General features: G+C 48.6%; 1 protein-coding gene across 3 annotated transcripts in view; it reads left to right on the top strand.

Annotated features, from left to right (window-relative positions):
- Positions 1–3,436: 3,436 nt before the first annotated feature.
- Positions 3,437–24,942, top strand: part of MYBL2 (MYB proto-oncogene like 2) — a 40,954-nt gene continuing 19,448 nt past the window's right edge. Inside the window, exons 1-8 of one of the 3 annotated variants that reach the window (XM_024202032.2) lie at positions 3,437–3,673; positions 13,783–13,997; positions 18,366–18,459; positions 19,167–19,238; positions 21,274–21,366; positions 23,126–23,346; positions 23,493–23,649; positions 24,564–24,836. In XM_024202032.2, the coding sequence (XP_024057800.2) occupies positions 13,837–13,997; positions 18,366–18,459; positions 19,167–19,238; positions 21,274–21,366; positions 23,126–23,346; positions 23,493–23,649; positions 24,564–24,836 (1,071 nt within the window). In that variant the 5' untranslated portion in view covers positions 3,437–3,673; positions 13,783–13,836. Of the gene's footprint in view, positions 3,674–13,782; positions 13,998–15,735; positions 15,924–18,365; positions 18,460–19,166; positions 19,239–21,273; positions 21,367–23,125; positions 23,347–23,492; positions 23,650–24,563; positions 24,837–24,942 lie in introns of those variants that run through there. The other 2 variants (XM_024202033.2, XM_024202034.2) reach the window with 2 other exon arrangements.

The raw sequence follows: 24,942 nt of genomic DNA, 5'->3' as shown, positions 1-24,942 counted from the left end.
TGAGTGAAAATCCTATTCTTTCTGCTGCTGCCCTGTGCTCTCTCCCCGCAACATGGGTGCTAAAACAACTTATACTGCTTGTCAGGAAGAGAAGCTAGCATTCTTTCCTGCCTAAAACACCTAGCATGCTGTTGACACTATGCAAATATGCACTATATGCTGCTGGCAGAAGTGGCAATTCCATTGACTTCATAGACTTATGCCAGCTATGAATATGGTTCCCCAGCATCCTTTACTATTTACACAAGTGTAGAACTTTTAAATTCCATAGTGTCCCAGCCTGCCCTAACAACTCTGTTGTGGTGGTGGAAGATTATCATGCTTGATCAGAGATCACATTTTTAAAAAAAGGCTGCTGTGCTTTGTGTTTTTATAAACTTGTTACTCCGTTCACCCAAAACACTGGTTGGTACAATCCAGCTGAAGATTTACACAACCACCTTAATCTTTCCAAGACTGTATCAATACCATTCACCAAAGCATCACAGGCTCCAGCTGAACTAAACTTTTGCCCAATCCTACTGGTATTTAGGGAGTGATGGATAGCTCCAGCCTGTGCTGTTCTTCTGTGTTTATACTTCAGACCGTAAACAAATGCTTCCTTTAGAAAGCTTTTAAAAGGTGTTTTGCCACCTGTGCTTGTTTTTGCAATAATATGTTTTAGAAATAATAGTCAGCAGGGCACTCTGAGAATGTAGAAAAAGTAGTGTGTGACTAACCCAAGAGCTAGGGTTTATCCTTCAGTATTTCTGGTGTCCCTGTTTGCATTGCTCATGGGCCTACTGTAGTGAGCTTTTAAATAAATTGAGGCATTTTCACTAAATTGTTATAACTTGCAGATTAAGCTTCCTAGGCTGATATGTAGATAGGGATAATAATGCACTTCTCTCCTTTAAAAAAAGAACTAGCATCCATGGAGAGACAGTGGCTCCTGGCCACCTCTACCAGGAATCCCTCCACTTACACTGAAATCTCATGATTATATAGTTCTTCCTTCTCATTTCATTCACCTAATAGAAGTTGAAACCATCATAGCTGTTTTGCCATGTGGATGGTGGTTTAAGAGCAGTAGCCAGTCAGAGGGCAGGGATTTGTAGTAGTAGAACTGCTGTAACCACTCTAACTTTGATTTTCACTAACTGTACAACATGCAACTCCCTATTTGTTAGATACTAATCACAGACAGGCTTCAGTGTAACAGGCTTTGTCTCTTATACTTGCAAAAATCAGCCTATAATTCCGCACAAGCAGAGATTACGATGTAGACAGGATGTAGATGTTTTTCTACCTTGTCTTCTAACCCTCCTCAAGTACTTGAAGCCTGTGTACACTCAGGCCCTCATAGTCATGTGTTATGGATGTGATATATGCCTGTGTAAACATAGCCACAGAATAAGAAAATGCCTCCTTGCTGTGGTGCAGTTGTGAGTCAGTTACTGCACCCCAGCCTGATGCTTTGCTTGTAAAGGAGCATTGCAGAATAACCTGCATCACACCCACAAGGAAATTAAAATGAGTGCTGCTTTCAGAAACAGACTTCTCATTTCTACTCTTGTGGGGCCTATTGCATCACAGCCCATTACATTAGCCTGAAGGAGTGTATTTTCTTCTTCATATGTTCCCACCTCTCTCCTTAGGGACCTAAGCAGGAGGTTGGCTGTTCAGTTAGCAAAAGGTATGCTTTTGTTCAGCTGTTAGCCTCTGATCAGTTTAACTGCTGGAGCATTCTCTCTTTTCAGTCGGGCTCGGTCTACCCTAGCCATGATTCTGACTAAAGTGAGTGTAGTAACTTGGAGGTTTGACATTGGTAAGACCTACTGCAGATTAAATGACTATTTAAAGAGATCTTATACTTGGAGTCATCCAGGGAGTGGTGGCAGAGAACAAAGATACTGTTCAAGCTCACACCTGTTAAAGAACTCCTTGGTTATGAATAAACTACCGTATAATGTATTATTCCTAAAGCCATCCACAAGCAAGAATCAGTGCTTCTCTGTGGAACCTCCTCCCCATGCCAGTTTGCCAAACCTCCACCCTTTCCTCATACCTCTTCATCTGTCAAGGCCCAAATATAGGATGCAGAGAATGCTGAATTCATCCATAATAAGGGACACCAACATTATTCTTGACAAAACTTAAAATGCTGTAGGTTTCCCTCTGTCAGTGTAAGTGACTATTTCTAATCTGTTTCTTGTGTCTGTCAGTTGTAAATAATTTTCATCAATGAAAGTGAGAGGATACTAGAGCGGTATGGAATGAAGGGAACTTTAGAAGTAGGATGAGAGGTGCCCCTGAAAACAAAGATCATGTGAGAAGTTCCTAAGAAACCCACTTCCTTCCACAAGGGCCATATGAAGTGATTACAGAAATAATACACCAAGCTACCTCAACTCTGTATGCCCCAGTACCTTCCTACATTGCAAAATCCTACTTCACAAGAGAAGGTGACTAAAAACTGCCCCAACATTAATCCTACATGAGAAAAGGCTTCAGCTGCTTTATAAACACTTAGAAGATGCTCCGACTTCTAAGCCAGGGGTTCTTAAACTTCATTGCACCGTGACCCCCTTCCGACAAAAAAAATGACTACCTGACCCCAGGAGCGGGGCCCGAAGCCTGGGCCCCACCACCCTGTATGGGGCAGCCAAAGCCCAAGCTCCACCACCCTGGATGGAGGGGGGCAAAGCTGAAGCTCAAAGACTTCAGTTGCAGGCAGGGGGCCTGTAGCCTGAGCCCTTCAGCCCTAGGGCCCCATTAAAATAGGGTCCTGACCCACTTTGGGGTCCTGACCCATAGTTTGAGCTGAGAACCACTGTTTTAAGTGCTAAAGGACAGGACTCTGAGTCATGGGATCCAACATCTATTCCTGGCTGTGTGAGTTAGGGAAACTTAAGAGAAGTGACTTGCCCAATCTGTAAAACAGAGATTTTAAGTGGGACCTGAAACCTTTTCTGGGGGTTGCATGCCCTTGAGCTAGTCACTTCCCCATCTCTAAAATGGGGTAATGATATTCCACTTCTCCAACCTGGCTTCTTTATGTAGATTGTAAATTCTTCAGGGACTATCTGTGTTATTACATAGAATTGCCAGGATTCCACAGCTACCCTTAGCAGCCTAGTGCAGAGCTTACCTTCCCTTACAGCAAGACCTCTTTCCCCCATAGCTAACACATCTCCCGTGCTGCAGATTAAGCCTGTTACTTCTCGTCCTATCTTCAATGGGCGTGTGGGGTGCCCATAGCAGTGAGCCCTGCTCTCTCTCCACTGGGACCCCTCGCCAATACTGTGATTTGCAACGAGGGAAACCAGCCGTCGTCAACGCAGCCTCCTTCAAAGAGCAGAGCTGCTCTTTTGTCCTTGCCAGGCCCCCATAGAGCTCAGACTGTTTTTCTTCCTGCCTGAAGAGGGATCCGCAGCGGCCCGCCCCGCGGCCGGGCTGATTCTCCTTGCCCACGTGTAGGCATCTGCGGGTGGGGGCGCCTAAGCCGCCTCTGTGCCCTGGCCCGTTTTCTCGGGAGGCCATGTCCATCCCGTCTCCTAGCCGGGCTTTGCTCCGGGCGGAGATAACGCAGAGACCTGGGCTCGCAGCACGTCAGCCTGCAGGATGCTGAACAGGTCATGGCTGCTCTCCCGCGGCGCTCCGCCACTCACACGTTCCCAGGGACCTTGCTGAGGTAACTGCCTTTTAATTTTGTCCTCCCGGCTGCATACGCTCATATCCCCCCTTCCAGCTGCCAGGGGAGGGCGAGTGTTGTTCCACTAGTGCCAGAACGGAGAGAGTCTCTCACACACACAAGCCCCAGCCGCCACCAGGGTTTCCAGAGGAGGTTTCGGGCTTGTGCACGTGTTGTGCCAGCCCCGCTCTCGTGCGTGAAACGTGCAGCCCCCCTCGCCCCGGCAGCGCTGGGTTCATAGAGGATGAAGCCAGGAGGGACGATGGGGACGGACTCCTCCGAGTGGGCGAATTCAATTAGTATCAACATTATTTCTCCGTCTCCTCCCACCCCCCGCAGAGATACAGCGGGATGTTCGTGCACACACATACTTCCCACCCGTGGCCCTGAGCCGGTTCCCCTTGCTCCCGCAGAAAGAAGGCGTTATCTCCCAGGAGGCACAAGACAACTTCAGAGTTTCCTCCTCCTCTCTTGCCATCCCCCCCGCTATTCAGCCCCTCCTACGTGTCCTGTACCTGGAGTCAGCCAGGCCCTGCTCAGGCGGTGCAGTAGCGTCCCTTCCCCCGGCACGTCTTGGCTCTTGCAGTCCACAAACTAGGCAGCCCCCGCTAAGCCTGACCCCGGGGCAATCCTCTTTTGTGAGGTCAGCCATCTTGCTTCTTTGTGTAAACGTCTTGCATCTCCCATGATGCCTTAGACCGCCTTAAGGATGGATCAGTCTTGATGTAGACAGCTGCTGTTAGGACAGTAACTTAACTGGGCACAGCGCCCTGACGGGCTGTAGTCACGGCAGGTGCAGGGCCGGCTCCAGGCACCAGCCCACCAAGCTGGTGCTTGGGGCGGCACCTGGAGGGGGGCGGCGCGTCGCTCCGGCCCCCGGGGAGAGCGGGGCCACGGCCGGGCTCGCCGCCCTCCCCCCGGCGCTCTGGCCGCCCCCCCCCCCCGGCGCCCTCCCCCCGGCCGCCGGGGGGGGAGAGAGGAGCCCCCGCCGGGGCTAGCCGCCCTCCCGCCGGGGCTCCGGCCGTCCTCCCCCCGGAGGCTTTTTTGCCTGGGGCGGCAAAAAAGCCAGAGCCGGCCCTGGGCAGGTGAGCAGGGACCAAGTAGGGGAGAGATGCCAAGAGTCCAGAATAAGACTTTTAAATGTCTCTTAAGACAGAGAGAGACCTTAAATTCTGCCTTCAAATCAACCCAGGAGAGATTCCTTCAGCAAGAGAGAGACTTGGCAGGGCTGGTTTCACCTGCCAAAGTTACAGCTTTGGGGGTAACAGTTCACTTAGTGATATAGACAAAGGGGGGGGATCTTCCCCCAATGCAGAAGTACAACCCCACTAAATGGAATTTGGAACCCTATTGGCTCCGGTTTCAAATATCTAGGGTGCAAAACTGTTGTACAAAAGAACTCACAATTCACCTACATTTTGCAGAGATGTGAAGTTATTCCACCTGCTACCCTTGCTCAGGGTAGCCCAGATTCCAGTTCAGGTGCCTACAGGTTGCCCATTCAATGGCCAAAGGGTGCTTTACCTCCTGTCCCAAAGTGGGGTGTAGTGTTAATGACATTACCTAGTTGCTACCTTGAAGTAATGGACAAAGCACTGTAGATTCTGAAATCTCATACACAAATTTAAAGATGAAATGAATAAAGAAATAAGTATTTCCCATTTTAGAGGGGCAATCACTTTGTAATCTATTAAACTGGGTTAAAGAAATTTCCCCTTGTGCCCTTCCATCCCATCTGTTGTATAAGTGTGATCTGTCCCTTACTGCAGCACGCTTCTGTTCACTGTAGTTTCAGGGACTTATTAAATTTCCCTTATCAAAGTTTTTGGGTCAGTGGTAGTTTAAATAGTAGTTCAAAGGATGTGGAGCTTAATTTGACACTTAGGCCCAAGTCCACAAAGGTACTTTGATATCTAATGCAGTTTTGATGGCACAGAACTGCTGCTGACCACAGTAGGCACCTAAACTCACTAAGCACCTAAATGTTCAGGGTATGAATTAACTAAACCTCTATATTTCTGTCTCTAAGCACATGCACTACTGTCTTCCTTTAGACCAGTGGTTCTCAACCTTTCCAGATTACTGTACCCCTTTCAGGAATCTTTTTTGTCTTGCATACCTCCAAGTTTAATCTCACATAAAACTACTTGCTTACAAAAAAATCAGACATAAAAATACAAAAGTGTCACAGCACACTGTTACTGAAATTGCATACTTTCATTTTTACCATATAAAATTAATCAATTGGAATATAATTGTTTCAGTGCAGAGTATATAGAGCAGTATAAGGGAGTCATTGTATGAAATTTTAGTTTGTACTAACTTCACTAGTGCTTTTTATGTAGCTTGTTATAAAACTAGGCAAATATCTAGATGAGCTGATGTACCCCTGGGGGTACGCAGAGGTCTTCCAGGGGGGTACATGTACCCCTGCTTGAGAACCACTGTTTTGAGGCATCCAGATGCCTACCTCCCATCAAAGCCCTAGAACACTGCACAAACTGGGGAAGACAGGCATTTGGCCACCTAAGTTACATGCAGGACCCAATCCTGTAGGCAGTCTGTGAGCATGCCTACAGGATCACATCCCATTCAGAACCAACCAACCTTTATTTGGTGGAGGTAGTTATCCCCCTTATGGTTTTTAAGTCAGAGCATTCATTGTCTCTCTCTCTCACACACACACCCCTAATGATTATTTAAATATTCATCCACAGTGGAACTATCCTTGGGCCAGAGAGAATGACTATAGCCCAGTGGTTCAGGCACCCACATGGGAGGCAGGAGAGCCAAGGTCCAATGCCCCTGCTCCAGTCACTTTTTTCTTTTAAATCCACAGTGGAACAATAGGAAAGATTAAGGGAATCCTGCATCAGACTATCCCATAGCTCAGTAGTTAGAGCATCCTCCTGAGGACCCCCCTCCCAATTCAAATTCTTCCCCCCCCCGAACAGGGAGGGGGGGGAATTAACCCCAAGTCCCCTCCACCCCCCCCCCCCCCCCCCGAGTGCTCTACCTACCAAGCTAGGCGTCAAGGTGGCATCACTTCCTCCTCCAGCTATTGGGTGGAACAAGGCATGTGACTAACTTATTCCCACCAGAAATGCCCTAGGTGTCTAAACCCCCTCACACCAGGCAGCTGCTTCCCAGCTGTAGATTGGAAGTAGATAGGTATTTATGTATTTCTGAGAGAAAGAAGGGCTTAGTATATAGCCCTCTCATCACAGGTGCTGGAACAATTTGTATGGGGTGTGTGTATGTGTGCACGTGCTAAGAGCCATATAACCAAACTGTAAACCCTGTTTATAATGGAAACTACTTCAAGCCAGGGGGTGCTGCAGCAGCCCTAGTTCCAGCACGTATGCCTCATGTCAATCTCTCCCCCTGGCTAGTTCAGGCAGCTCCACACCTAGTACACTGGCTCGTGGGGCTCATATTCTTAGGTGCCCCTCTCTCTGCTTTCATTGTATAGGGAGGCTAGGGGCCAACTTGGCTTTATGGATCAGTGTTGTTCCTGTGATTTTCTAAGCATCTAAAAAGTGAAGTGTTACAACAGCGAGAGTCACAAGGCCTAAATCCCTTCATAGAGCCTCCCCCCCCCCCTTAGTGACTCAGCTAATTAGTTTAGTATAGGTTGAAAACAGGCTTGTGTTTCAAATGAGCTGTTCTCTTCTCCTAAAACAATTACTTCTAAGTATTGTCTTATGGGGACATTTCACCTACAATTAGTTACCAACTATTACCGGTTTTAGATTTAGATCCCTACTTGGGCTCCCATGCAGAAACTCACAAGTATATGTATCCTTTCTGTGTGTGCTGTATGCTCCACTCTGCTATGAATGTAGGTATAGTGCTACTCCCTGAACTCTGACCTAATCCAGCCTTCCTGTGTAGTTTTATGTAGCTGGTGGTGGAAAGACCAGTCAACTGGTTACTCTATTCCCCCCCCCCCATGATCAATTAAGTTAAGATCTTGCATTGTCATGTATTCTAGTTCATGTACTTTATTTTTGAAGCTTCTTGCATGATAGAGTCATTTGCAGGTTAAGTGTGCCTATTTGTTTAACAGTTGGCTGCTTTCCCCCATAAATATTACCAATGGGAACATGCACCTACACCTGAGCTGAAGGAGAGCAATAGCATTGTGTCCCCTGAGCAAAAGGAGCAGAGGGTCTCACTACCTTGAGGCATGCCAGCTGACCAGTAGTAATAGCTATGCACAAGATGGAGTTCTTCTCTTTATTTGCACACTACAAACACAATTAAGACAGGAGAGTTTTACAAAGCAGTCTGGTCACTATGAAGGTCACAAATTAAGTTCAGTGCTGTTGAACAAGAGTCAACATCCAATTAATTTAAAAGACCCACCAAGGTTATCTAGGAATTCAGAACAGCTTCCTCCACCCAGTAGTGCCCCTACCAAGTTTCCACACTAGATTTTTTTTTTAAAGGGGCGGGGGGAGAGAAAGAGAGAAGGGGGAAGGGGGGTATAAAGCCCTTCCCCAGGTGGAGAGGAGAGGGCATTGTGCTTGCAGCAACAGAGCCTCACCCAGGATGGTTCCCACAATTTGCAGCTGAAACTATTTGTTAAAAAGAGTCTTCAGAGATTTGCCATCAGGTGAGCTAGTTTCCTGGACACAGATGAACACCCGACTAGTCAGGCTTTATACACTGACCTCTTGTGCAGCAGACACCCTGACCATGCATCACTTACGTTTGCACGATGCAGAGCACATGCACTACCAGAGAGTCCCAAGTAATGTTGTCACCAGAGAGCTTAGTGCTTAGCCTGATGGCTTTGGCCATCGACCACTGAGCTAAGCTCACTCCTTTCCTCTCTCATTTGAGCAGTTTTGATTTTTGTGGCCCATTTGGGGATCTGTCATCAGAGAGGGGATAGCAAAGTCAAATGGCTTCATGCAGTGAGCAATAGTTAAGGGCGCTGGCTCACTCCCCTGAGTATCATAACTGAGAGACCTGAAGGGAGGAGCGTAAGATCTCTTGGTAGCTGCACCAGGCCAAGCCAAAGCAATAGCAAAGACAGATTTCTCCAGAGATGGGGTATCTGGTTTCAGAGATCCCAGTGACCTCAGCTCTTCTACACTTACATCCAGAGAAAGAGTGTTGTCTGGAGGGGCTTGTATCTCAGAGATCTCCCAGATGGGCGGAGGTGGCTTCCTGAGACTGGAGAAGTCAGTTGTTATCTCAGAGCTTTTAGAGAGCAAGTTCTCCATTGATTTGGGGTGCTTTTCTTCCTTGCATGGTGTGGAGGACTTGGCATCACAAAATACATCTATTATGGAGTTGGCTCTGCTGTTGGATTCAGAAGCCACACTAGACAAGTCAAAGGCAACTGGAACACTGGGAGTCTTGCAGAAGGAAGCAAGACCACCATCACAAAGGCCCTGGGTCACACAATTCAGGTCACCCTTCACACAACTGCTCAGAGACTCTGGCCACTTGAGGACAAGCTGAGAACTGCCTTTTGTTGTGTTCTCCAAGTCAAGGATGCCATCCCAGGCATCTGGTTTAGAGGTACTGTCGGTCTCCAAGTAGTAGCTGATGCCTGGAGAAAAGTTAATGCAGCTGGAAGCACCTGCCACAAACCCATGTTCCAAGATCTCCTTTAACGTCACGAGGTTGGTACTGCTTCTCTGGGTGGAAGACATCACAGGATCTCCAAACTCTGTCACTCAGTCTTGTTCTGCTGCATCCAACAGAGACACTTTGAGTAAAGGAAGCCTTGACAGAGGGAAAACAACTTATCCTTCACAAGGGTCCCTTTTCCAGAGTCCTAACTCTGGGCTTGTCTACAGTAGAGAGCCTCTGACTACTTTAACTATCCCCATGTATCGTTAAAGCAGCCACCCCACAATATAGATGTAGTTATACCAGAGACTTTACACTAGTAGGCCTGTTTCTGATTCAGGAAACAAAATAAGCTCTGATAGAAGGCACCTTTATACCAATATAGCTGCAGCCACACTGTGGTTATACCAGTATAACTGTACTGGTTAGAAACCCACACACCCCTGACACCAGTAGAACAGTAGCATAGACCAGGCCTTAAAGTAGCTTTTCCATCTTTAAACATGCAAGCTCAAGGATGAGGCAGGCATTTGACATTAACTAGGTTACTATAAACCAGAGGTGGGCAAACTACGGCCCCCGGGACCCTCCTGCCCAGCCCCTAAGCCCCCAGCCCCTCCCCTGCTATGACCCCTCCCCCACAGCCTCACTCACTGCACCCCTGGTGCAATGGTCTAGAGGCAGCAGCACAGCTGCAGAGCCACGGCCTGACCCGGTGCTCTGTGCTGCATGGTGGCGTGGCTGGCTCCAGCCGGGCTGCACGGCTACCTGTCCTGGTGCTCTGGGTGGCACGGCTGTAGCACCACCAGCCACAGGTGGTCCAGGCAATGCGGTAAGGGGGCAGGGAGGTTGGATAGAAGGCAGGGGAGTTTGGGGTGGTGGTCAGGGGGAAGGGGTGTGGATAGGGGTCAGGACAGTCAGAGGGCAGGGAACAGGGGGGTTGAATGGGAGCAGGGATCCTGGGGGGCAGTCAGGAATGAGAGGGGGGTTAGATAGGGTGGTCAGGGGACAGGGAGAAGGGGTGGTTGGATGGGGCAGTCAGGAAGGGGGGGGGATGGATGGGGCAGTGGGAGGGCAGTCAGGGGGCGGTCGGGACAGGGAGCAGGGGGGGGTGGATGGGGACAGGGAGGTTGGATGGGGCAAGAGTCCCAGTGGGCCAGTTAGGGGAGGAGAAGCGGGGGGGGTCGGATAAGGGGCAGGGCCAGGCCACACCTGGCTGTTTGGGGAGGCACAGCCTCCATACAATTTCGGAAACCTGATGTGGCCCTCAGACCAAAAAGTTTGCCTGCCCCTGCTATAAACCCACCTTCCTCATTTATATTTCCAACCAGCATTTAAAGCTTTCAGTTGGTTTTGAAACAGTGCCCATTGCCAATCCTTGGCAGCAGTGGCAGACAGAGGTCATCCGAGTAGATGACTAGAAGCCAGGAGAACAAAGGGATAGTCTTGGCTCGGACAAAAACTCCCACATTGAACTTGAACAAGAGCGTTAAGCCTCATCTGTAATATGGGAGCAAGACTCGTTTCCCAGGGATGTCATTAGGCTGGACTAATTAGTGTTTGTAGAATGCTTTAAGATTTACATGGATGGTACTAGATAGATAGTAGAGAGGTAGAGGTTGTTAACAGGTTGGAAGCTTGTGAGGTGTGAAGAATGTAAACAAGTGGTACCACTGTCCTGCCAGCTGGTCATTTCTAGCATTAGGTTCAGGAGCATCAGCTGTAGCTAGCAAAGCTCATCTAACATGCTTTTTAGCCCACAAACTCATACTGCTTTGGTTCCTCTTTAAGGGTTGGCTTTGAATGGCTCCAGTCCTCGGGTCCCTCCATTCTTATAAGCAAAGTCAGACTAGAGAGGGGACTCCTCAGAACACCTACAGAGGGGAGCCCACTTTCTGTCATTTGAGGTCTGATGCTAAAGACCATTTAGCAGTTCCCTGTGCTTCCTACTGTGTAGTAGGCTCTCACACCCCACTGGGGCTGCTTGCTACATGGTTACCCTTCAACAGAAACATTTGTAGCTCTTCTCCCACCACTCTAGACTAGAGAGTAGACCAGGAATTCCCATGTGCTGGCTAGGGCTTTTCATCTGGCCATGTGTATTTTAGGGACAGTGTGTCCCCTTGAGGGACCAAGTCAACTTTAAGATAACATTTGTCTGGAAGCTTTGTACTAACAATAGTTTACACGCAACACCTAAGATGACCAGCTTCCTTCAGCTAGAAAGAAGCTTTCTATTCCCCTGGCATTGACTAGGCAAAGCAATGTGCTGTCATGCACATCTGTTACCAAAGAGGCCTTTGGATAAGGGAGCAGAAAAATCCCTTCTAAAGAGGTTCAGATTAAAACCTCAAGTCACACTGTACCAGAGGCTGGAGCAGGAACTGGATTTTTTTTTTTTTAAAATACGCAAGCTTCAAAACAAACACACCCCACATTCAATAGAGTGTGCCCCTTTAAGGGCAGCTCAGTATTCAACATATCAGCTTAGATGACAAAGCTGAAGTCCTCCAGTGGGATAGAGGGGCAGAATACATGGGAAAGGGCAGTCACGTGAACTGCTGCTCAGTGGGGATTTGGGAGAAGTCACTCAAGGAAGATCTCATTGCTGTTCCCCAGAAGCTGTGCACTATCCTGGCCTCCTGGGTGGTCGAGCTCAAACAGGCATTATGGGCTTGATGCAGAAGTTACTGGCTGGGTTCTCTGGCTGTGTTATGTGGCAGATCAGACTGGATGATCATGATGGTCCCTTCTCGCTTTACAATCTGAGATTCTATGTTGGATCTTTAGCACAGCCAAAGCCCTGATTCAGATAGTCCAGGGTTGGGCTTTAGTCCTAGCGATAAGTCAACTAAGAATATTAAACCAAGGTGTGGCATACATGCACACCTGAGACTGCTGTTGAAACAGATCATGACAGGGCAAGGAAGACAAAAATGTCCTAATATAGTTCTTTCTCCCCCACCGTGAAATCAGGAGAGCATTAAAAATTACACACTAGCCTGCTATTACTCCTGTTAAAAGAGGACACTAAAAAGTCTCTGAATTTGGATCACTTTCTGACACTGACAGCTTATAGAACAAGCTTTCTTTATTATTAAGCCCTAATCTCGCAAGTGATTGGGGCCAGATAAATCTCACTAATCAACATATTATATATTCTCTCTGTACCCAGTCCACAGGCTAGTGGTGCTGTGCTTACAGAGAAGCTCACTCTAGTCAGTAGAGTGATACACCCAACTGCAGTATCATCACTATCATCAGCCTTACTTTTGACAACACTAGTTTGTTTCCATATTTCTTCTACCTCACACACCCACATATAGGTGGGCCTTACACAGTGCGGGGAGGGGGAAGAGAAGAGAAGAGCTTTTAAGCAGCAGCAGGAAAGGGGCACAAGACACAGAAGATGGGGTAGGGAGGCAGCAGGTGCATGACCAGATCCAGAGGTTACTTTTAATTTGCTTTTGACATTAGGTTTGAAGAGCCCCTTGAACATAAGAGGGAGTGAGTAAAATCCACTAAAATTGTGTAATGGTACATAACTGTACAGGCAGTTTTTGGAAGCCTAGAATTCTTTTAAGGAAAATTTTAATTAAACCAAACCACTTATATTTGAAAAATAACAGGAGGGGAGAAGAGTCCCTTCCAGGAACTACTCACCTCTTGTTTCCACAGGAAATTCTCACCAACCTCTACTCCTATACTACTGTCCAATGATGCTGCTTTTATAGCACTGGTAATTAGCTAGCAGGCCCTTGTCATTTCCTATTAAGCTAATTTGGGAGGAGGCAGATATTCAGCTTGATGGTGATGATACTGTCAACAACCAACCTGAAGCTGCTTTGGGGGGAGGTTGCCCATCAGTCCTGCAGAGACCTGCACACATGCTTAGCTTTATGCATGTCAGTTAATAGTCCCATTGAACTCATTGGGGGTGCTTAAAGTTAAACATAAGTCTCTGCAGGACCAGGGCCTGTAAGCAGAGGGAATCTTATATCAGAATTGCATCAATAACGCAATATTTTTGCAGGGTTTATATTTAGCCTGTCCACTTAGTGCTGTTATAGACTTCTTGGGGAGACACTAATTCACAGAAATCAAGCATCAGAAATAAGAACCGATTGTGAGAGCTGGTTGGTAGCAAACTCCTGAGTGCTATGCACAAAAAATAGAAATAACCCCAACACACACACAGCTGCTGGAGTAGCTCTGAACCAGATAACTGTGCCCATGCAACTCTTTTTGTGAGGAGCAACAGTGCCATCTGCTGGCAATGGTTAGTTCTGTGTAAGTATGTGCTCCCAAAGGAGATAAACCTACAGCACCAGGCCACTCAAACGTTTTCATTGGGGAGCCCACATCTCAATGGAGAGATTGTCTTGTGAACACCTCTTCTTGCCTTTGGAAAGGTGCAGACCAGCTCCCTTCCGTTCACAATCTTGTAGCATCCCCATAGAACTCCGGCAGCTGTTTACATGTAAAAGCAACATGGGGAAAGTATTTTGATGTGTTTTTAGCTGTCTTCAGTGTGATGTAGCGGCTTGGAAACAAAGAGGAGGAGGCAGCAGCATATGACCCGCCAGCTCTCCAAAGGTCACCAGAAAGTGGTCCATGGACAAGAGTTTGGGAGCTGCTGCAATTACATCAGTGATGAATGTGAATCCTCTCCTCAATTATTTTATCCTGGGTACCCATTAAACAAACCAGTGTCCTGCATACCTGAGCACTCAAGGTACCTCTCCCTTTTACACGTATGGGTGTTTTTTAGTCTGCTTGCATGGATTTAAGGAGCTTCTCTTTCTGACTCTTCCACCTTGTGTTTTGACTGTGCCATGGGGGTCTTTAACATGTCCTATGAGCTTCTCTCTTTCAGGCAGGTTGGTTGGAGGTGGTGGGGACTGCTGTCAGAGATTGTGAATAGGTGTTAAGAGATGGCAGAGAAGGATGGGGTATGATGGTCTGCTTTTATATATGTCTGTGTGATGGTTCTCCTTTTAAACCTTATTTGCCCATCATGCTGCAAATCTGGGATGTGGAGGTTCCATTGTTTGATCACTTAGGCACGATTCAGCAAAGCGCTTAAACACATGTTTAACTTTAAGCACGTGCTTAAGTCTTTTGCTGAATCAAAGCCTTTGTCTGTGAACTTGTCTGTACAGACATTTACACCAGTGCTGTCTTTGTTATTGTATTGTTGGAGTGGCTACAGATGTGACTGCTCTGATTAAATTTAGTCATTCAGGGTACACGTAGGACGTTGTATGTAGAAGAGTGCAATTCTTTACCCTTCTTTCTTCAGTGCTGCCCAGCAAAATGCAGGTAAACATCTCTGCAAATGCATCTCTGCAGGCATGGGCCTCTGAAGATAAAATGACTTCCCTTTAGTGGTCTTCCCTCTGTAAATCCACCTCTACCCCAAATAACATATGTTGGTAACAGTAATAATAGAAATAATAGCTCTTCTATATGACTTCTAATCTTCAGACACGGTGCAAACATTAATCCTCACAACATCCCTCTAAACAAATGGAGAAAATCTTCTGTTGCCTGGCATAGAAAGCTGCTTCTTTTTTACTCAAAGGGCCATATTCAGCCCTGGAATAACCGTAATTTAGCACATATGTAGCACTTCTCACATGTAGATCTCAAAGCCCTTAACAAAAGTGAGTAGGCATCATTATCCCTGTTTTACAGATGGGGAAACTGAGGCACAGAGTGTTAAGTGACTTGGCCAAGGTTACGGAGTGAGTCAATGACATAGCCAGGAACAGAGCCCAGGTCTCCTGACTTATAGCCCAGTGGCCTGTCCACTTCAATGGGATTGGCACCCTGCGTGACTTTAGTCTTAGTGGTATTACTGAATGTAAAGGCTGTGTCATGGAGGCATGAGGAGCCTGGCCATAACAGGAAGGGAGAGAGGAGACCCATGAAAGCCCCCGAAATCAATGGGGCTTCTGCTTGGGAGCAGAGATCTGTCTCTGTAGGTCAGGTTTCAGGATTGATGCCTTACCATGCAAAGTACATTCAGGTCTGCCAAGTCTGACAGGGAGACCGTGACCCCCACGACCGCACCCAGTTTTAAGGAACAAACAGAAGTTGGGTTTGCAGACCCGATGCACCCATATGCAGGGTGCCTGCCGTTCGGAGGCATTGATGCATGATGCATTGCATTTCTTTTTGCACGCCTAGCTGGACATGCATGCCTGTATTTTGCACCCGTCCTTTGCATGCCTGTATTTCACATCCATTATTTCTCGCTTTAATAAGAGTCGGGGGCGGGAGAGGAGGAGAAAGGGAAGGAGTTTTTGCAAGCGGCCCGCGCGCGCCTCTTTTACTCCCCCCCGGTTTTTTTGTTCCTCCCTCTCCCTCCTTTTATTTTTGCGCTTCTCGTCGCTCTCGCGCAGGCTCGGCTGGACCCCGGGGTGGAGTTGGCGCGAGATAGGAAAGTTGCCTCCTGAGCTGTACGCCGGGCAGGCGCGAGCTTCCCCCCGCATCCAGACCGCCGCGCGCGCTAACCGGGGGGCGCCGGGGCTGCACCCCCGGCAGAGGCCGGCTCCGGGGCCAAGGGATGCAGCATCCCCCTGGCGAGCCCCTTTGATTTTCTCGCGATTGATGTTTTTAATGCACAAAGGGGCAGGATGGCTCGCAGGACCCGCGGGTGAGTTTCATGCAATGGGGCGAGCTTCGTGCTCGCCCTGGGGGGTAAGCTGGGTTTGTTGCATTGCACCCCCCTGCCCCATTCCCCCCCTCCCTGGTATTTCAGGGGAGAGAATCCACTCCCTCCATTTCCCTTCCCCTTTATGGGGGATCTTGCTGGGCACGCAGGGGAATCTGTAATGCACAGAATTATTCTCCCCACGACTGCTAGGAAGGGGATACGATCAGAGAGTGGGGGGCAGCCTGGGATCTGGGTTAAAGTGCTGCTTTAAAATGGCCTGCTTGCAAAATGTGAGGGTGGGGAGAGGAGCAGCCATGTCTGGCATGGAAAAAAAGTTTTTTTTTACTCTCAAGTGATCAGGTCAGTTTGGGGCTGGTGAAAGGTGCCAGTTTGATTATAAAGTCCTTGGGGCAAGGACAGTCGCTGATCAGATGGTAGGAGCAGCACCCAGCCCAATGAGGCCCTGCTCTTGTTTCTGGCCTCTGGGTGTGTTACTGGGATGAAGACAATAGTATACAGGCAACCCAAGCTAACACACACTAAGTGTCAAGTATCAAAGGGGTAGCCGTGTTAGTCTGGATCTGTAAAAGAAGCAAAGAGTCCTGTGGCACCTTATAGACTAACAGACGTATTGGAGAATGAGCTTTCATGGGTGAATACCCACTTAAGTGGTTTATCAAAAAATATTATGCTCCAGGTGTAAGGACCAAGCCTACCCAATATCTTGCCTTTTTTTTTTACCCATAGTCAGTCTGAGATTGTGTGCTTAGATGAAAGCTTCTTGCTCCCTAAATATTGAGAAGGAATCAAGAGTTCAATTTGTTTCCTCCCCCCTTCAATAAAAATTGCAGCTCTTAAGCCTATCGGATCAAGTCCAGTTGCTCTACCTATCTGGGTAAGGGAGCTGGAGGCTGCCCTGTGTCATGGGCTTGGACGTGGGTACAAAATAAAGCAAAAGGCTTGCACTGGGCTAGTGGCTCTCAAACTGTGAGCTGTGAAGAGCTGCCTGGTCACATGGTGCTGGTGGCTGCTCCTCCTTAGCTAGTAAGTCATATTAAATACTTCCCTAATGTTATTTCAATGTGACTATGAAGCTGTCGTGGAGATCGATGGCATGTAATCACCAGCTTGAGAGAAGGGGAGGTGGGGTGCAGTCATGGAGGCAATGTGAGCAGCTCATGAAGAGGTGGTCAATGCCTACAGAGTACTTGACAGTGACTAGACAGCTGGTGTGCTGTCACTGCTACTTATTTCACTGATCCTAAGCATCTCACTGTCCCCTTGGCTGGGTTTGAACTGGTGACCTGTCTCCCTTGAGTACTTAATATGGCCCCCATTATGGTAGTATCTATGTGTTTCACAGTCTTTAATGTGTTTACCCGTGAGGTAGGGCAGTGCTGCTACCCTGTTGTACAGGTGGGGAACTGAGGCACAGAGCGTATGTCTACATTGCAGCTGGGAGCCTGCCTCCCAGCCTGGGTAGAAAGACTTGAGCCAAGCTAGCGTGCTCAAAATAGCAGCGTGGAAGCTGCAGCAGCTCAAGCTAGTGATCTGAGCTCAAACGCAGGGGCATGGACTCTGGATGTTCCATCATAGGCGAGCCACCTGAATCCAAGCCTACCCAGCCCCCGAGGTCCAAGCTCAGGTGGCTAGCCCGAGCCTCCGCTGCAATGTCCACATAGCTATTTTACTTGGCCTGGGACGCATGCTCCCAGCTGCAGTGTAGACATACCCAGATAGGCTAAGTGACTTGCCCAAGGTCACACAAGAAGTCTGCAGCAGAGAGAATCTAGGTCTCCCAAGTACTAGGCTAGCGCCCTAACCACTTGGCCATCCTTCCTCTCTAAAGGTAAAAAGCTGCATATCTTCTTTTAGTTTTTAAAGGGTCTTTCTCCCTGCGGTGGATGGGGATGTGATGCTTCCCGGGGTTGTGAGGCGCCTCACTTCCACCTGTCTTTACCGAGAAGAAGCTGTGCCAGGACCTGCCAGGGATCAGCTCCCCACCTCTACCAACCACAGGCAACACAACCAGTGTGACACCAACTTTCAGTAGAGACTTTACATGATACTCTTTGGTGAACTGATATGTAAATACCAGACCCAGGGGATCCCTGTAACCCATATGCATCCCTGTGGCCTCTGCCAGTTGGCATCAAGAGCTGCTTGCGTCACAGGGGAGTTGAGCTGTTCTCCTTGATACTGTTTGCCAATAACAGAGCCAGATTTGCAAAGATGCTCTCCTAAGCAGAGAGTGCAACCCCTATTTGCAGGTAATTACTTGATACCTAGATTGTTCAGGTGAGGCAGCTGTGTTTGGGAAATTTGGCCAAAACTTTGTGAAAAGGCCCAGGAGCAGAGGCAGAGCTCTGGGCTGTGCTGGGGTATTTGTTCCAGCTGCTGCATCTCTCATAAAACAAAACTAACCCTCTTGGTTTTGTGTAGTGAGGAGCAAGATGAGCTGCATTACCAGGACACAGACTCGGACGTGCCAGAGCAGCGGGAGAACAGGTGCAAGGTCAAGTGGACTCACGAAGAGGTAGGTGACAACAGGGAACGTGTGTTGTCTCTTCGAGGGGGTGGGGATAGAGTGGCTGCGGGTGGCGGGAGGGAGGAGGTAGGAGTAAGGCCTGCTCTCTAGGGCACCTCAGGACTTCCTGTGTGGAGAAGCTGTAGGGTGAACTGTCTGCACTACAGGAGCTCTCCCTGAGCTGAGCTGTGCTGTGCCCCAAGGGCAGGGTTGCAGCATGGTGTGGGGGGTTAGCCCTCTCTGCCCAGCCATGTCAAGGGCCTACCATGTTGTAATCCAACAGCATAGACCGGCTCTCAGCCTAGGTCTCTACTGGGCCTAAAACACACTGATTGGAGCACAGTTTGGCCCTGTCCATGCGGTTTGAATCAAACCATGTTAGAACATAGGTGGGCCAAAGCAGTATTTAATTACAGCAGTTGAACGCTTGTTTTCAATGAGTAGCCTGGGCCTGTATGTGTAAAAACTTATGCCAGCCATTTATGGCCCAAGTTAGAAATCCTGCCTTCTGGGTGTTGCTACAGGCAGCTGGAGTGATGCTGGGTTTGGGTTGGGGTTTTTTTTTTTTTTTTTTGACATGATTATAAATGACAGGACAAAGGTTCAAGCCCTTATCTCTCCAGCTGCAATACTTAGTGACGTGTCCCTTGTACAACAGCGTGGCTGTAGCATCTTGTGCTTGTGCAGGTGAAAGCTGACCCCTTTGCTCTTCGCAGGATGAATGGCTGAAGACGCTAGTGAAGCAGTTTGGACAGAGCGACTGGAAGTTCCTGGCAAGTCACTTTCCCGTAAGTGGAGCTGCAGGCGGGACGGGGCGAGTTAGGATACTTGGCACTTCTTATGCCCAAAGCGCTTTGCAGCCGTGAGCCAGCGTTGTGTTTGTACAGCACCTAGCACAATGGGGCCTGGTCCCTGACTGGGGCTCCAAAGTGCTCTGCTAACACAAATAATAATAATGACCCCTCGGAGCAGCCCTACAGGGTGGGAGAATAACTAACCCGTCTGAAATGGGGAGGAGCTGCGACAAGAACTCAGGGGTGTCTGTCGCAGTTTCCCATGCTTGGTGCACTAGGATACAGACCCTGTTCTGACTGCATAAGGCAAAGGTGTGTGTGTATAGCCCACGTGCTCGAGTTCTGTGCATTGGTGGGTTCTATGTGCAAACCTCGTTGCTTCCTGTAGAGATGGTAGCACATGGCATAGGGGCCCTGTCAATAGTCAGCCGCCCCCCTACCCCCCGTGCTGGGTGTCTCTCATTTTCTTGAACTGCTGGTTCCCAGCTTCTTTCTTGGCCCCCTGCTCATCACAGATTCCTAGATTCCAAGGCCAGAAGGGACCATTGTGATCATCTAGTCTGACCCCCTATATGACACAGGCCAGAGAACGGCCCCAAAATAATTCCCAGAGCAAAGCTTTTAGAAAAACATCCCATTTAAAAACTGTCAGTGCTGGAGAATCTACCACAACCCTTGACACGTTATTCGCTCTCACTGTTAAAAATGTACACTTTATTTCCAGTCCGAATGTGTCAGGCGGCCACATGGAGGGAAGCATTGGTGAGGGATGTCCCTTAGCAGAGACGCTTGGGATGGCAGGCTGAGCCAGCAGCCTTGGCCGTAGCAACAGCAATACTGTGGGGCACCACAGGCCGGATGGGAAGGAGGTTGGCTTACCTACAGCAGGCAGAGTCCTCTACAAGATGGGTTGTAGGGAGAGTGGATCTGGGCTCAAGCAACTTTCCTCTCCCCACTGCTTGTCTCCTCTGATTCTTGCCCACACAGACTAGTCTGGTTCACCCTCCAAGGCTGGGAGGTGCTAAGCTAGGAGGGGACTACTTTCATGGGCATCGTCTGTGACTAGTAGCTGTCAGAGTAGCTTCCAGTCGCCAACATGACATGGGATGGGAGCACCCCTGGAGCAGTGTGTGCTGGAGAGAGAGGAGCTGGGAGCATATGGCTGAAGCTCTGGGAACTGGAAGGGCAAGCTCTGAAGGGTTGATGCTAATGACACAGTTGACACGTTTGGACAGAATCTCTTTCTGCAGGGGGTTGTTTGTAATCTTGTTCCGGGTGGCAGAGGCAGTGAGCGAGGCTGCGTTTGTGGGATTTCAATGCTGGCTGGTGGCTCTAGCAGGGTTTCTCAAACTGGAGGTCCCAACCCAAAGGGGGGTCGCAAGACTATTGTAGGGGGGTTGGGAGAGTGGCGACTGCTAGCCGGGCTCCCAGCTCTAAAGGCTGCACTGTTGCTGGCGGCAGTGCAGAAGTAAAGATGTCATGGTTAGTGGGGTGGGGCGGAGGGGCTGATGTCACAGCCTGAAATATTTTCAAAGGCGGTCCCAGCAGAGAACCCCTGCGCTGGAGACTGGAGACTTCTGTTTATCCACCTGACAAGGACAGCAGTGACAGAGCAGGCTTCCCCCACCCATGCATGTGCCAGTGTGCCCCAGGCATGCCCAGCAGGGACCATCTGTAAGGTTGAGAGAGGAGTTTGGTCTCTAGGGCCCATCTCTACTGACCTGGCTCAAAAGGGGGCCAGTGTGTGTTTGTGGTGTGAACACCTCCATTGGGAATGGGGCTGAGAACTTGCTAATCTCATTTCTCACAATCTCAGCCGTCACATCATCACCACTCTTGACCACTGATGTGAGGTGAATGGTGGCAGGGTCCCCTTCCCGTTGCTCTCCTGAACTGTCCACTCCTAGCCTGGTTATCTTTTGAAAATAAAACAGCCAGTCCAATATGGAAGGTTTCCCTCAGTTGCTCTGTGTTGCTCTTGTAGTTGTGGCCTCTGTTCTAACTCATGGCTCTTAATTCCCTGGCACAGAACCGCACCGATCAGCAATGCCAGTACCGGTGGCTGAGGGTGTTGAATCCAGACTTGGTTAAAGGGCCTTGGACCAAGGAAGAGGATCAGAAGGTAACTTGGTGGCAGCGTCACGGTCAGTGGGTTCGTTGCTCTGTGTGGAGGACATGAAAGGCACTGGATTTGCAGTCTGGAAGTCCTTTTACATATAGCCCAAAAAAGCAGCACTCGATACCCTTCTGTGCACTCAGTGAACTGCTTCTAAGCTGCATAATAAGGCATTGTTTTTGACCTGTAAAGCTCTAAATGCCCTGGGATTTGCTCATCTGAAAGACCTCCTCTTTCCCCATACCACACTGCTTGAACAATGATCCAGCAAGGTGTGGACTTGGGGGCTAGCAGTGGGAGAAAAGGATGTATTTGACAGTTGCTACCTCGAGTCATTTTTTTCTGTCTCAGTATCTTCTGATCTACCCTTTCCTATCAAACTCCCCTGCTAACCCCTTGTCTGTGCCTTTCTCACCTCACACTGATTACTGCTGCTTCCTCCTTTCTGTGCACCCTGGTGCTGCCTGTACGCTCCTCCTGCATGTCACTGTGAAAATCTGCTGTCTTTCCTGCATCTGTGACCAGGTCCCTTCACGTTACATTGCATTTCAACTCCTCCTCCCCACTGCTAGGGCCCTCCACTACTGCCAGCATCTCTCCTTTCCTCTTTGGCTGTGACCCTTGGTGTGTCCTAGACTCCGGCGTCTTCACTTACCATGACGTTCCCTTTGTCTCCTTCTGCTGTTGTCTCTACCAGACTGGGTAAATGAAGCTGCTTCACTATGTATACCTGCTTCCTCATGTTCTTCCACCCCCTTTTACATCGCAGCTGATCTCGGCCCCAGCAACTCTGTGGGAGTTGTGACTGCTTGTGCAAGGTGTGTTGCCTGTCTATACGAGATTGTAAGCGATTTGGGGCAGGGACTTGGTCATCAGATGTCTATAAAGCTCCTTGCTTGGCATTATAAAAATAAAAATCTGCCAACAATCTGTCAGCCAAGGAAGACTGGATAAATACAGAAAGTAACCTACATTATTACTAGGTATATAGTGCTCTCAATTTGCACAGCACTTCACAGAGACAATAAAGACTGATTCCTTGCCCCAGAGTGCATAGAATCTAAGGGAGGATCAAAACAACAGACAGATATAACACAGGGCAGGGTGGATGAAGATGAGAAAAACAAGATTGCATGGTCACTTGGGGCTAGCATGGGTGTCTACGTTGGTTTGTTTTAAGTTAACCTAATTTAATTGTGATTAGAGCTCAGGCTGCCCACACTGGCACTGTAGCTGGGTGCAGAGTTTTCAACATGCTCACGTGATTCACATGCTGCGGATATAGTCTCGCTGGACCAGGGAGAGAGCTAGAAAGAGGATGGAGTTTGTCAGTGCAGTCAAGTTTCCCATGGTACAGATGGAAGGAGGAGCCTCGGGACATGTGTCAGCTTGTCACCTGATCAGAAATAGGCACACGGTTTAAAATCTATCACCCACATTTGTACTGTGAAGAGTTCTGCCACACCCAGAGCTCAATTCTCTGCTGCCTTGCCCCGGCATAGTCACTGATGCCCGTACAGAATGGCAGCATTTTACACACACGTGGCACTGGTGTGAATAACAACGCAAGGTGCTGAGTAAAGGAGACTCATGCCCAGGGGTCTGAGTGATGGTTCATGCAGACTCTCCTCTAGACAGAACTCTTCTCACTGTGACATCCATGGGTCCCTGTAGAGACACTGAAGGTGGAAAAAGCAAACCTGAAAACAAGTGCACTCGATATCCATCCATCCATTCATTCACTTCATTTTCCTTTTGTTTAAAGGTAATTGAATTGGTTAAAAAATTTGGCACAAAGCAATGGACACTGATAGCAAAATACCTGAAAGGCAGGCTGGGGAAGCAGTGCCGGGAACGCTGGCACAACCACCTGAACCCCGAGGTGAAGAAGTCCTCGTGGACGGAGGAGGAGGACCGAATCATTTTTGAGGCTCACAAAGTTCTGGGGAACCGCTGGGCTGAGATTGCCAAGCTGCTGCCTGGGAGGTAGGGCCTTTGCCTGTTGTTAATGCCTTAAGAGTCAGATAGGCTGTTGAGATATCTGTATTGAGGGATGCTGAGAATATGGATTCTTAATTTCATCAGGAGCCATCAGCTCTAAAATGCCTGTTGACTGTGGCTGTTCTCTCCAGGACTGACAATGCTGTGAAGAACCACTGGAACTCCACCATCAAACGGAAAGTGGACACAGGAGGTTTCCTCAGTGAAACAAAAGACTCCGAGTCCCTGTACTTGTTGGTGGAGGTGGAGGGCGAAGAAAGCCAAAGTGTCCAGAGTGCCAGGAACCAGGTACAGCACCAAGCAAATCAGCTGGCTGATTAAACCTTGCAGTGGAAGATCTTGCATTTTGGTTGATGGTGAGGTGTGCATTGTTCTGTTAATGCAGATCAGAGACATTCATCCACAGCCATGCTGCCCTTCAGAATGAATGTGCCAAAGCTATGTGCCTGGCTGTGCTGTCTGTACCCACTAGCTTGCCACGCTCTCAACCAGGAATAGAACCCAAGAATCCTGATTCCCAAAACTCTTCTCCTGTCTAGAAAGTAGTTATGTAAGCCACTGGCGCAGTGCATGTTCCATCCTTTGGTGCTGGTCCATATAGAGGATAACAGGCCGGTTCTTTGAGCTCAAGTGGGAGGGGTCTGTGATGTGGATCTGAAGATCCTGGGTGCAAACCCTGCTGATGATGCATGATTGTGTGGGTAGAGGGGTGTTCTTTTTTTTTTTTAACCTCGGAAATTACATACAAAAATCTACATTAAAAGAACATTAAGTCACGCTCTCTAAAGTTAGGAAATGCCTGACGTAAGGGTGCCTGTGTAACCTTAATTCAGTGACTGTGTGTGTGTGTGTGTGTGTGTGTGTGTATGTACACAGTATGGCACAGTCTTTAATTACATGATCACATACTGATTGTTTTACAAGACTCCTTCATTTGGTGAAGAGGACTGTAAGAAGAACAAGGATAATTCTGTTGTGGTTAAGACACTGGACTGGGGCCCAGGGAGCTGGGTTCTATTTCTGGCTCTGCCACAGATTTCCCATATGATGCCAACAAGACTCTAGCACAATGCATACGCACGACGGGGCTGAACTAAGGTTGCACAGGGGACCTCAGTCCTGGCACTACCTAACCTTGGGAGCTTGACTTTTCAACCTTCGCATTCTTTTGATATATGGTTTTTGTGTTTCTGTTTTCAAAGAAAAACCTACACGCTAGCTGGCCTGCTGATACCTTGGAAATAAAGGAGGAAGAAGCCAGTGAGGAGGAAGCAACTGGCTTCCAGGAGCTGCCCTCTGAGCAAGCAGCTGCAACACTGGCAGAGGACAATGCCGAGGGGGCCCCAAAGGACGTGGTGCCTGAAGACGCATCGCCGGACGGCACCTTTCCATACAAATGGGCAGCTGACACTGCCAACTACTTGAGCCTGACTTCGGGACCAGCCTTTACGGAAGCTCTGGATATGATGGAATCGGTAAGAGGGGAGCAATGTCTCATCTCCTAATATACACCTCTGAGAGGGAGGCAAATGGTGTGGTCCAGTCCCGCAGCCCCCGAGTGATCCTTGCTGATGTGTTGGT

This window comes from Terrapene carolina, unplaced genomic scaffold (genome assembly GCF_002925995.2).
Source record: "Terrapene carolina triunguis isolate 2854851 unplaced genomic scaffold, T_m_triunguis-2.0 Scaffold233, whole genome shotgun sequence".
Lineage (NCBI taxonomy): Eukaryota > Metazoa > Chordata > Testudines > Emydidae > Terrapene > Terrapene triunguis.
This window is presented reverse-complemented; position numbering and strand designations above follow the sequence as displayed.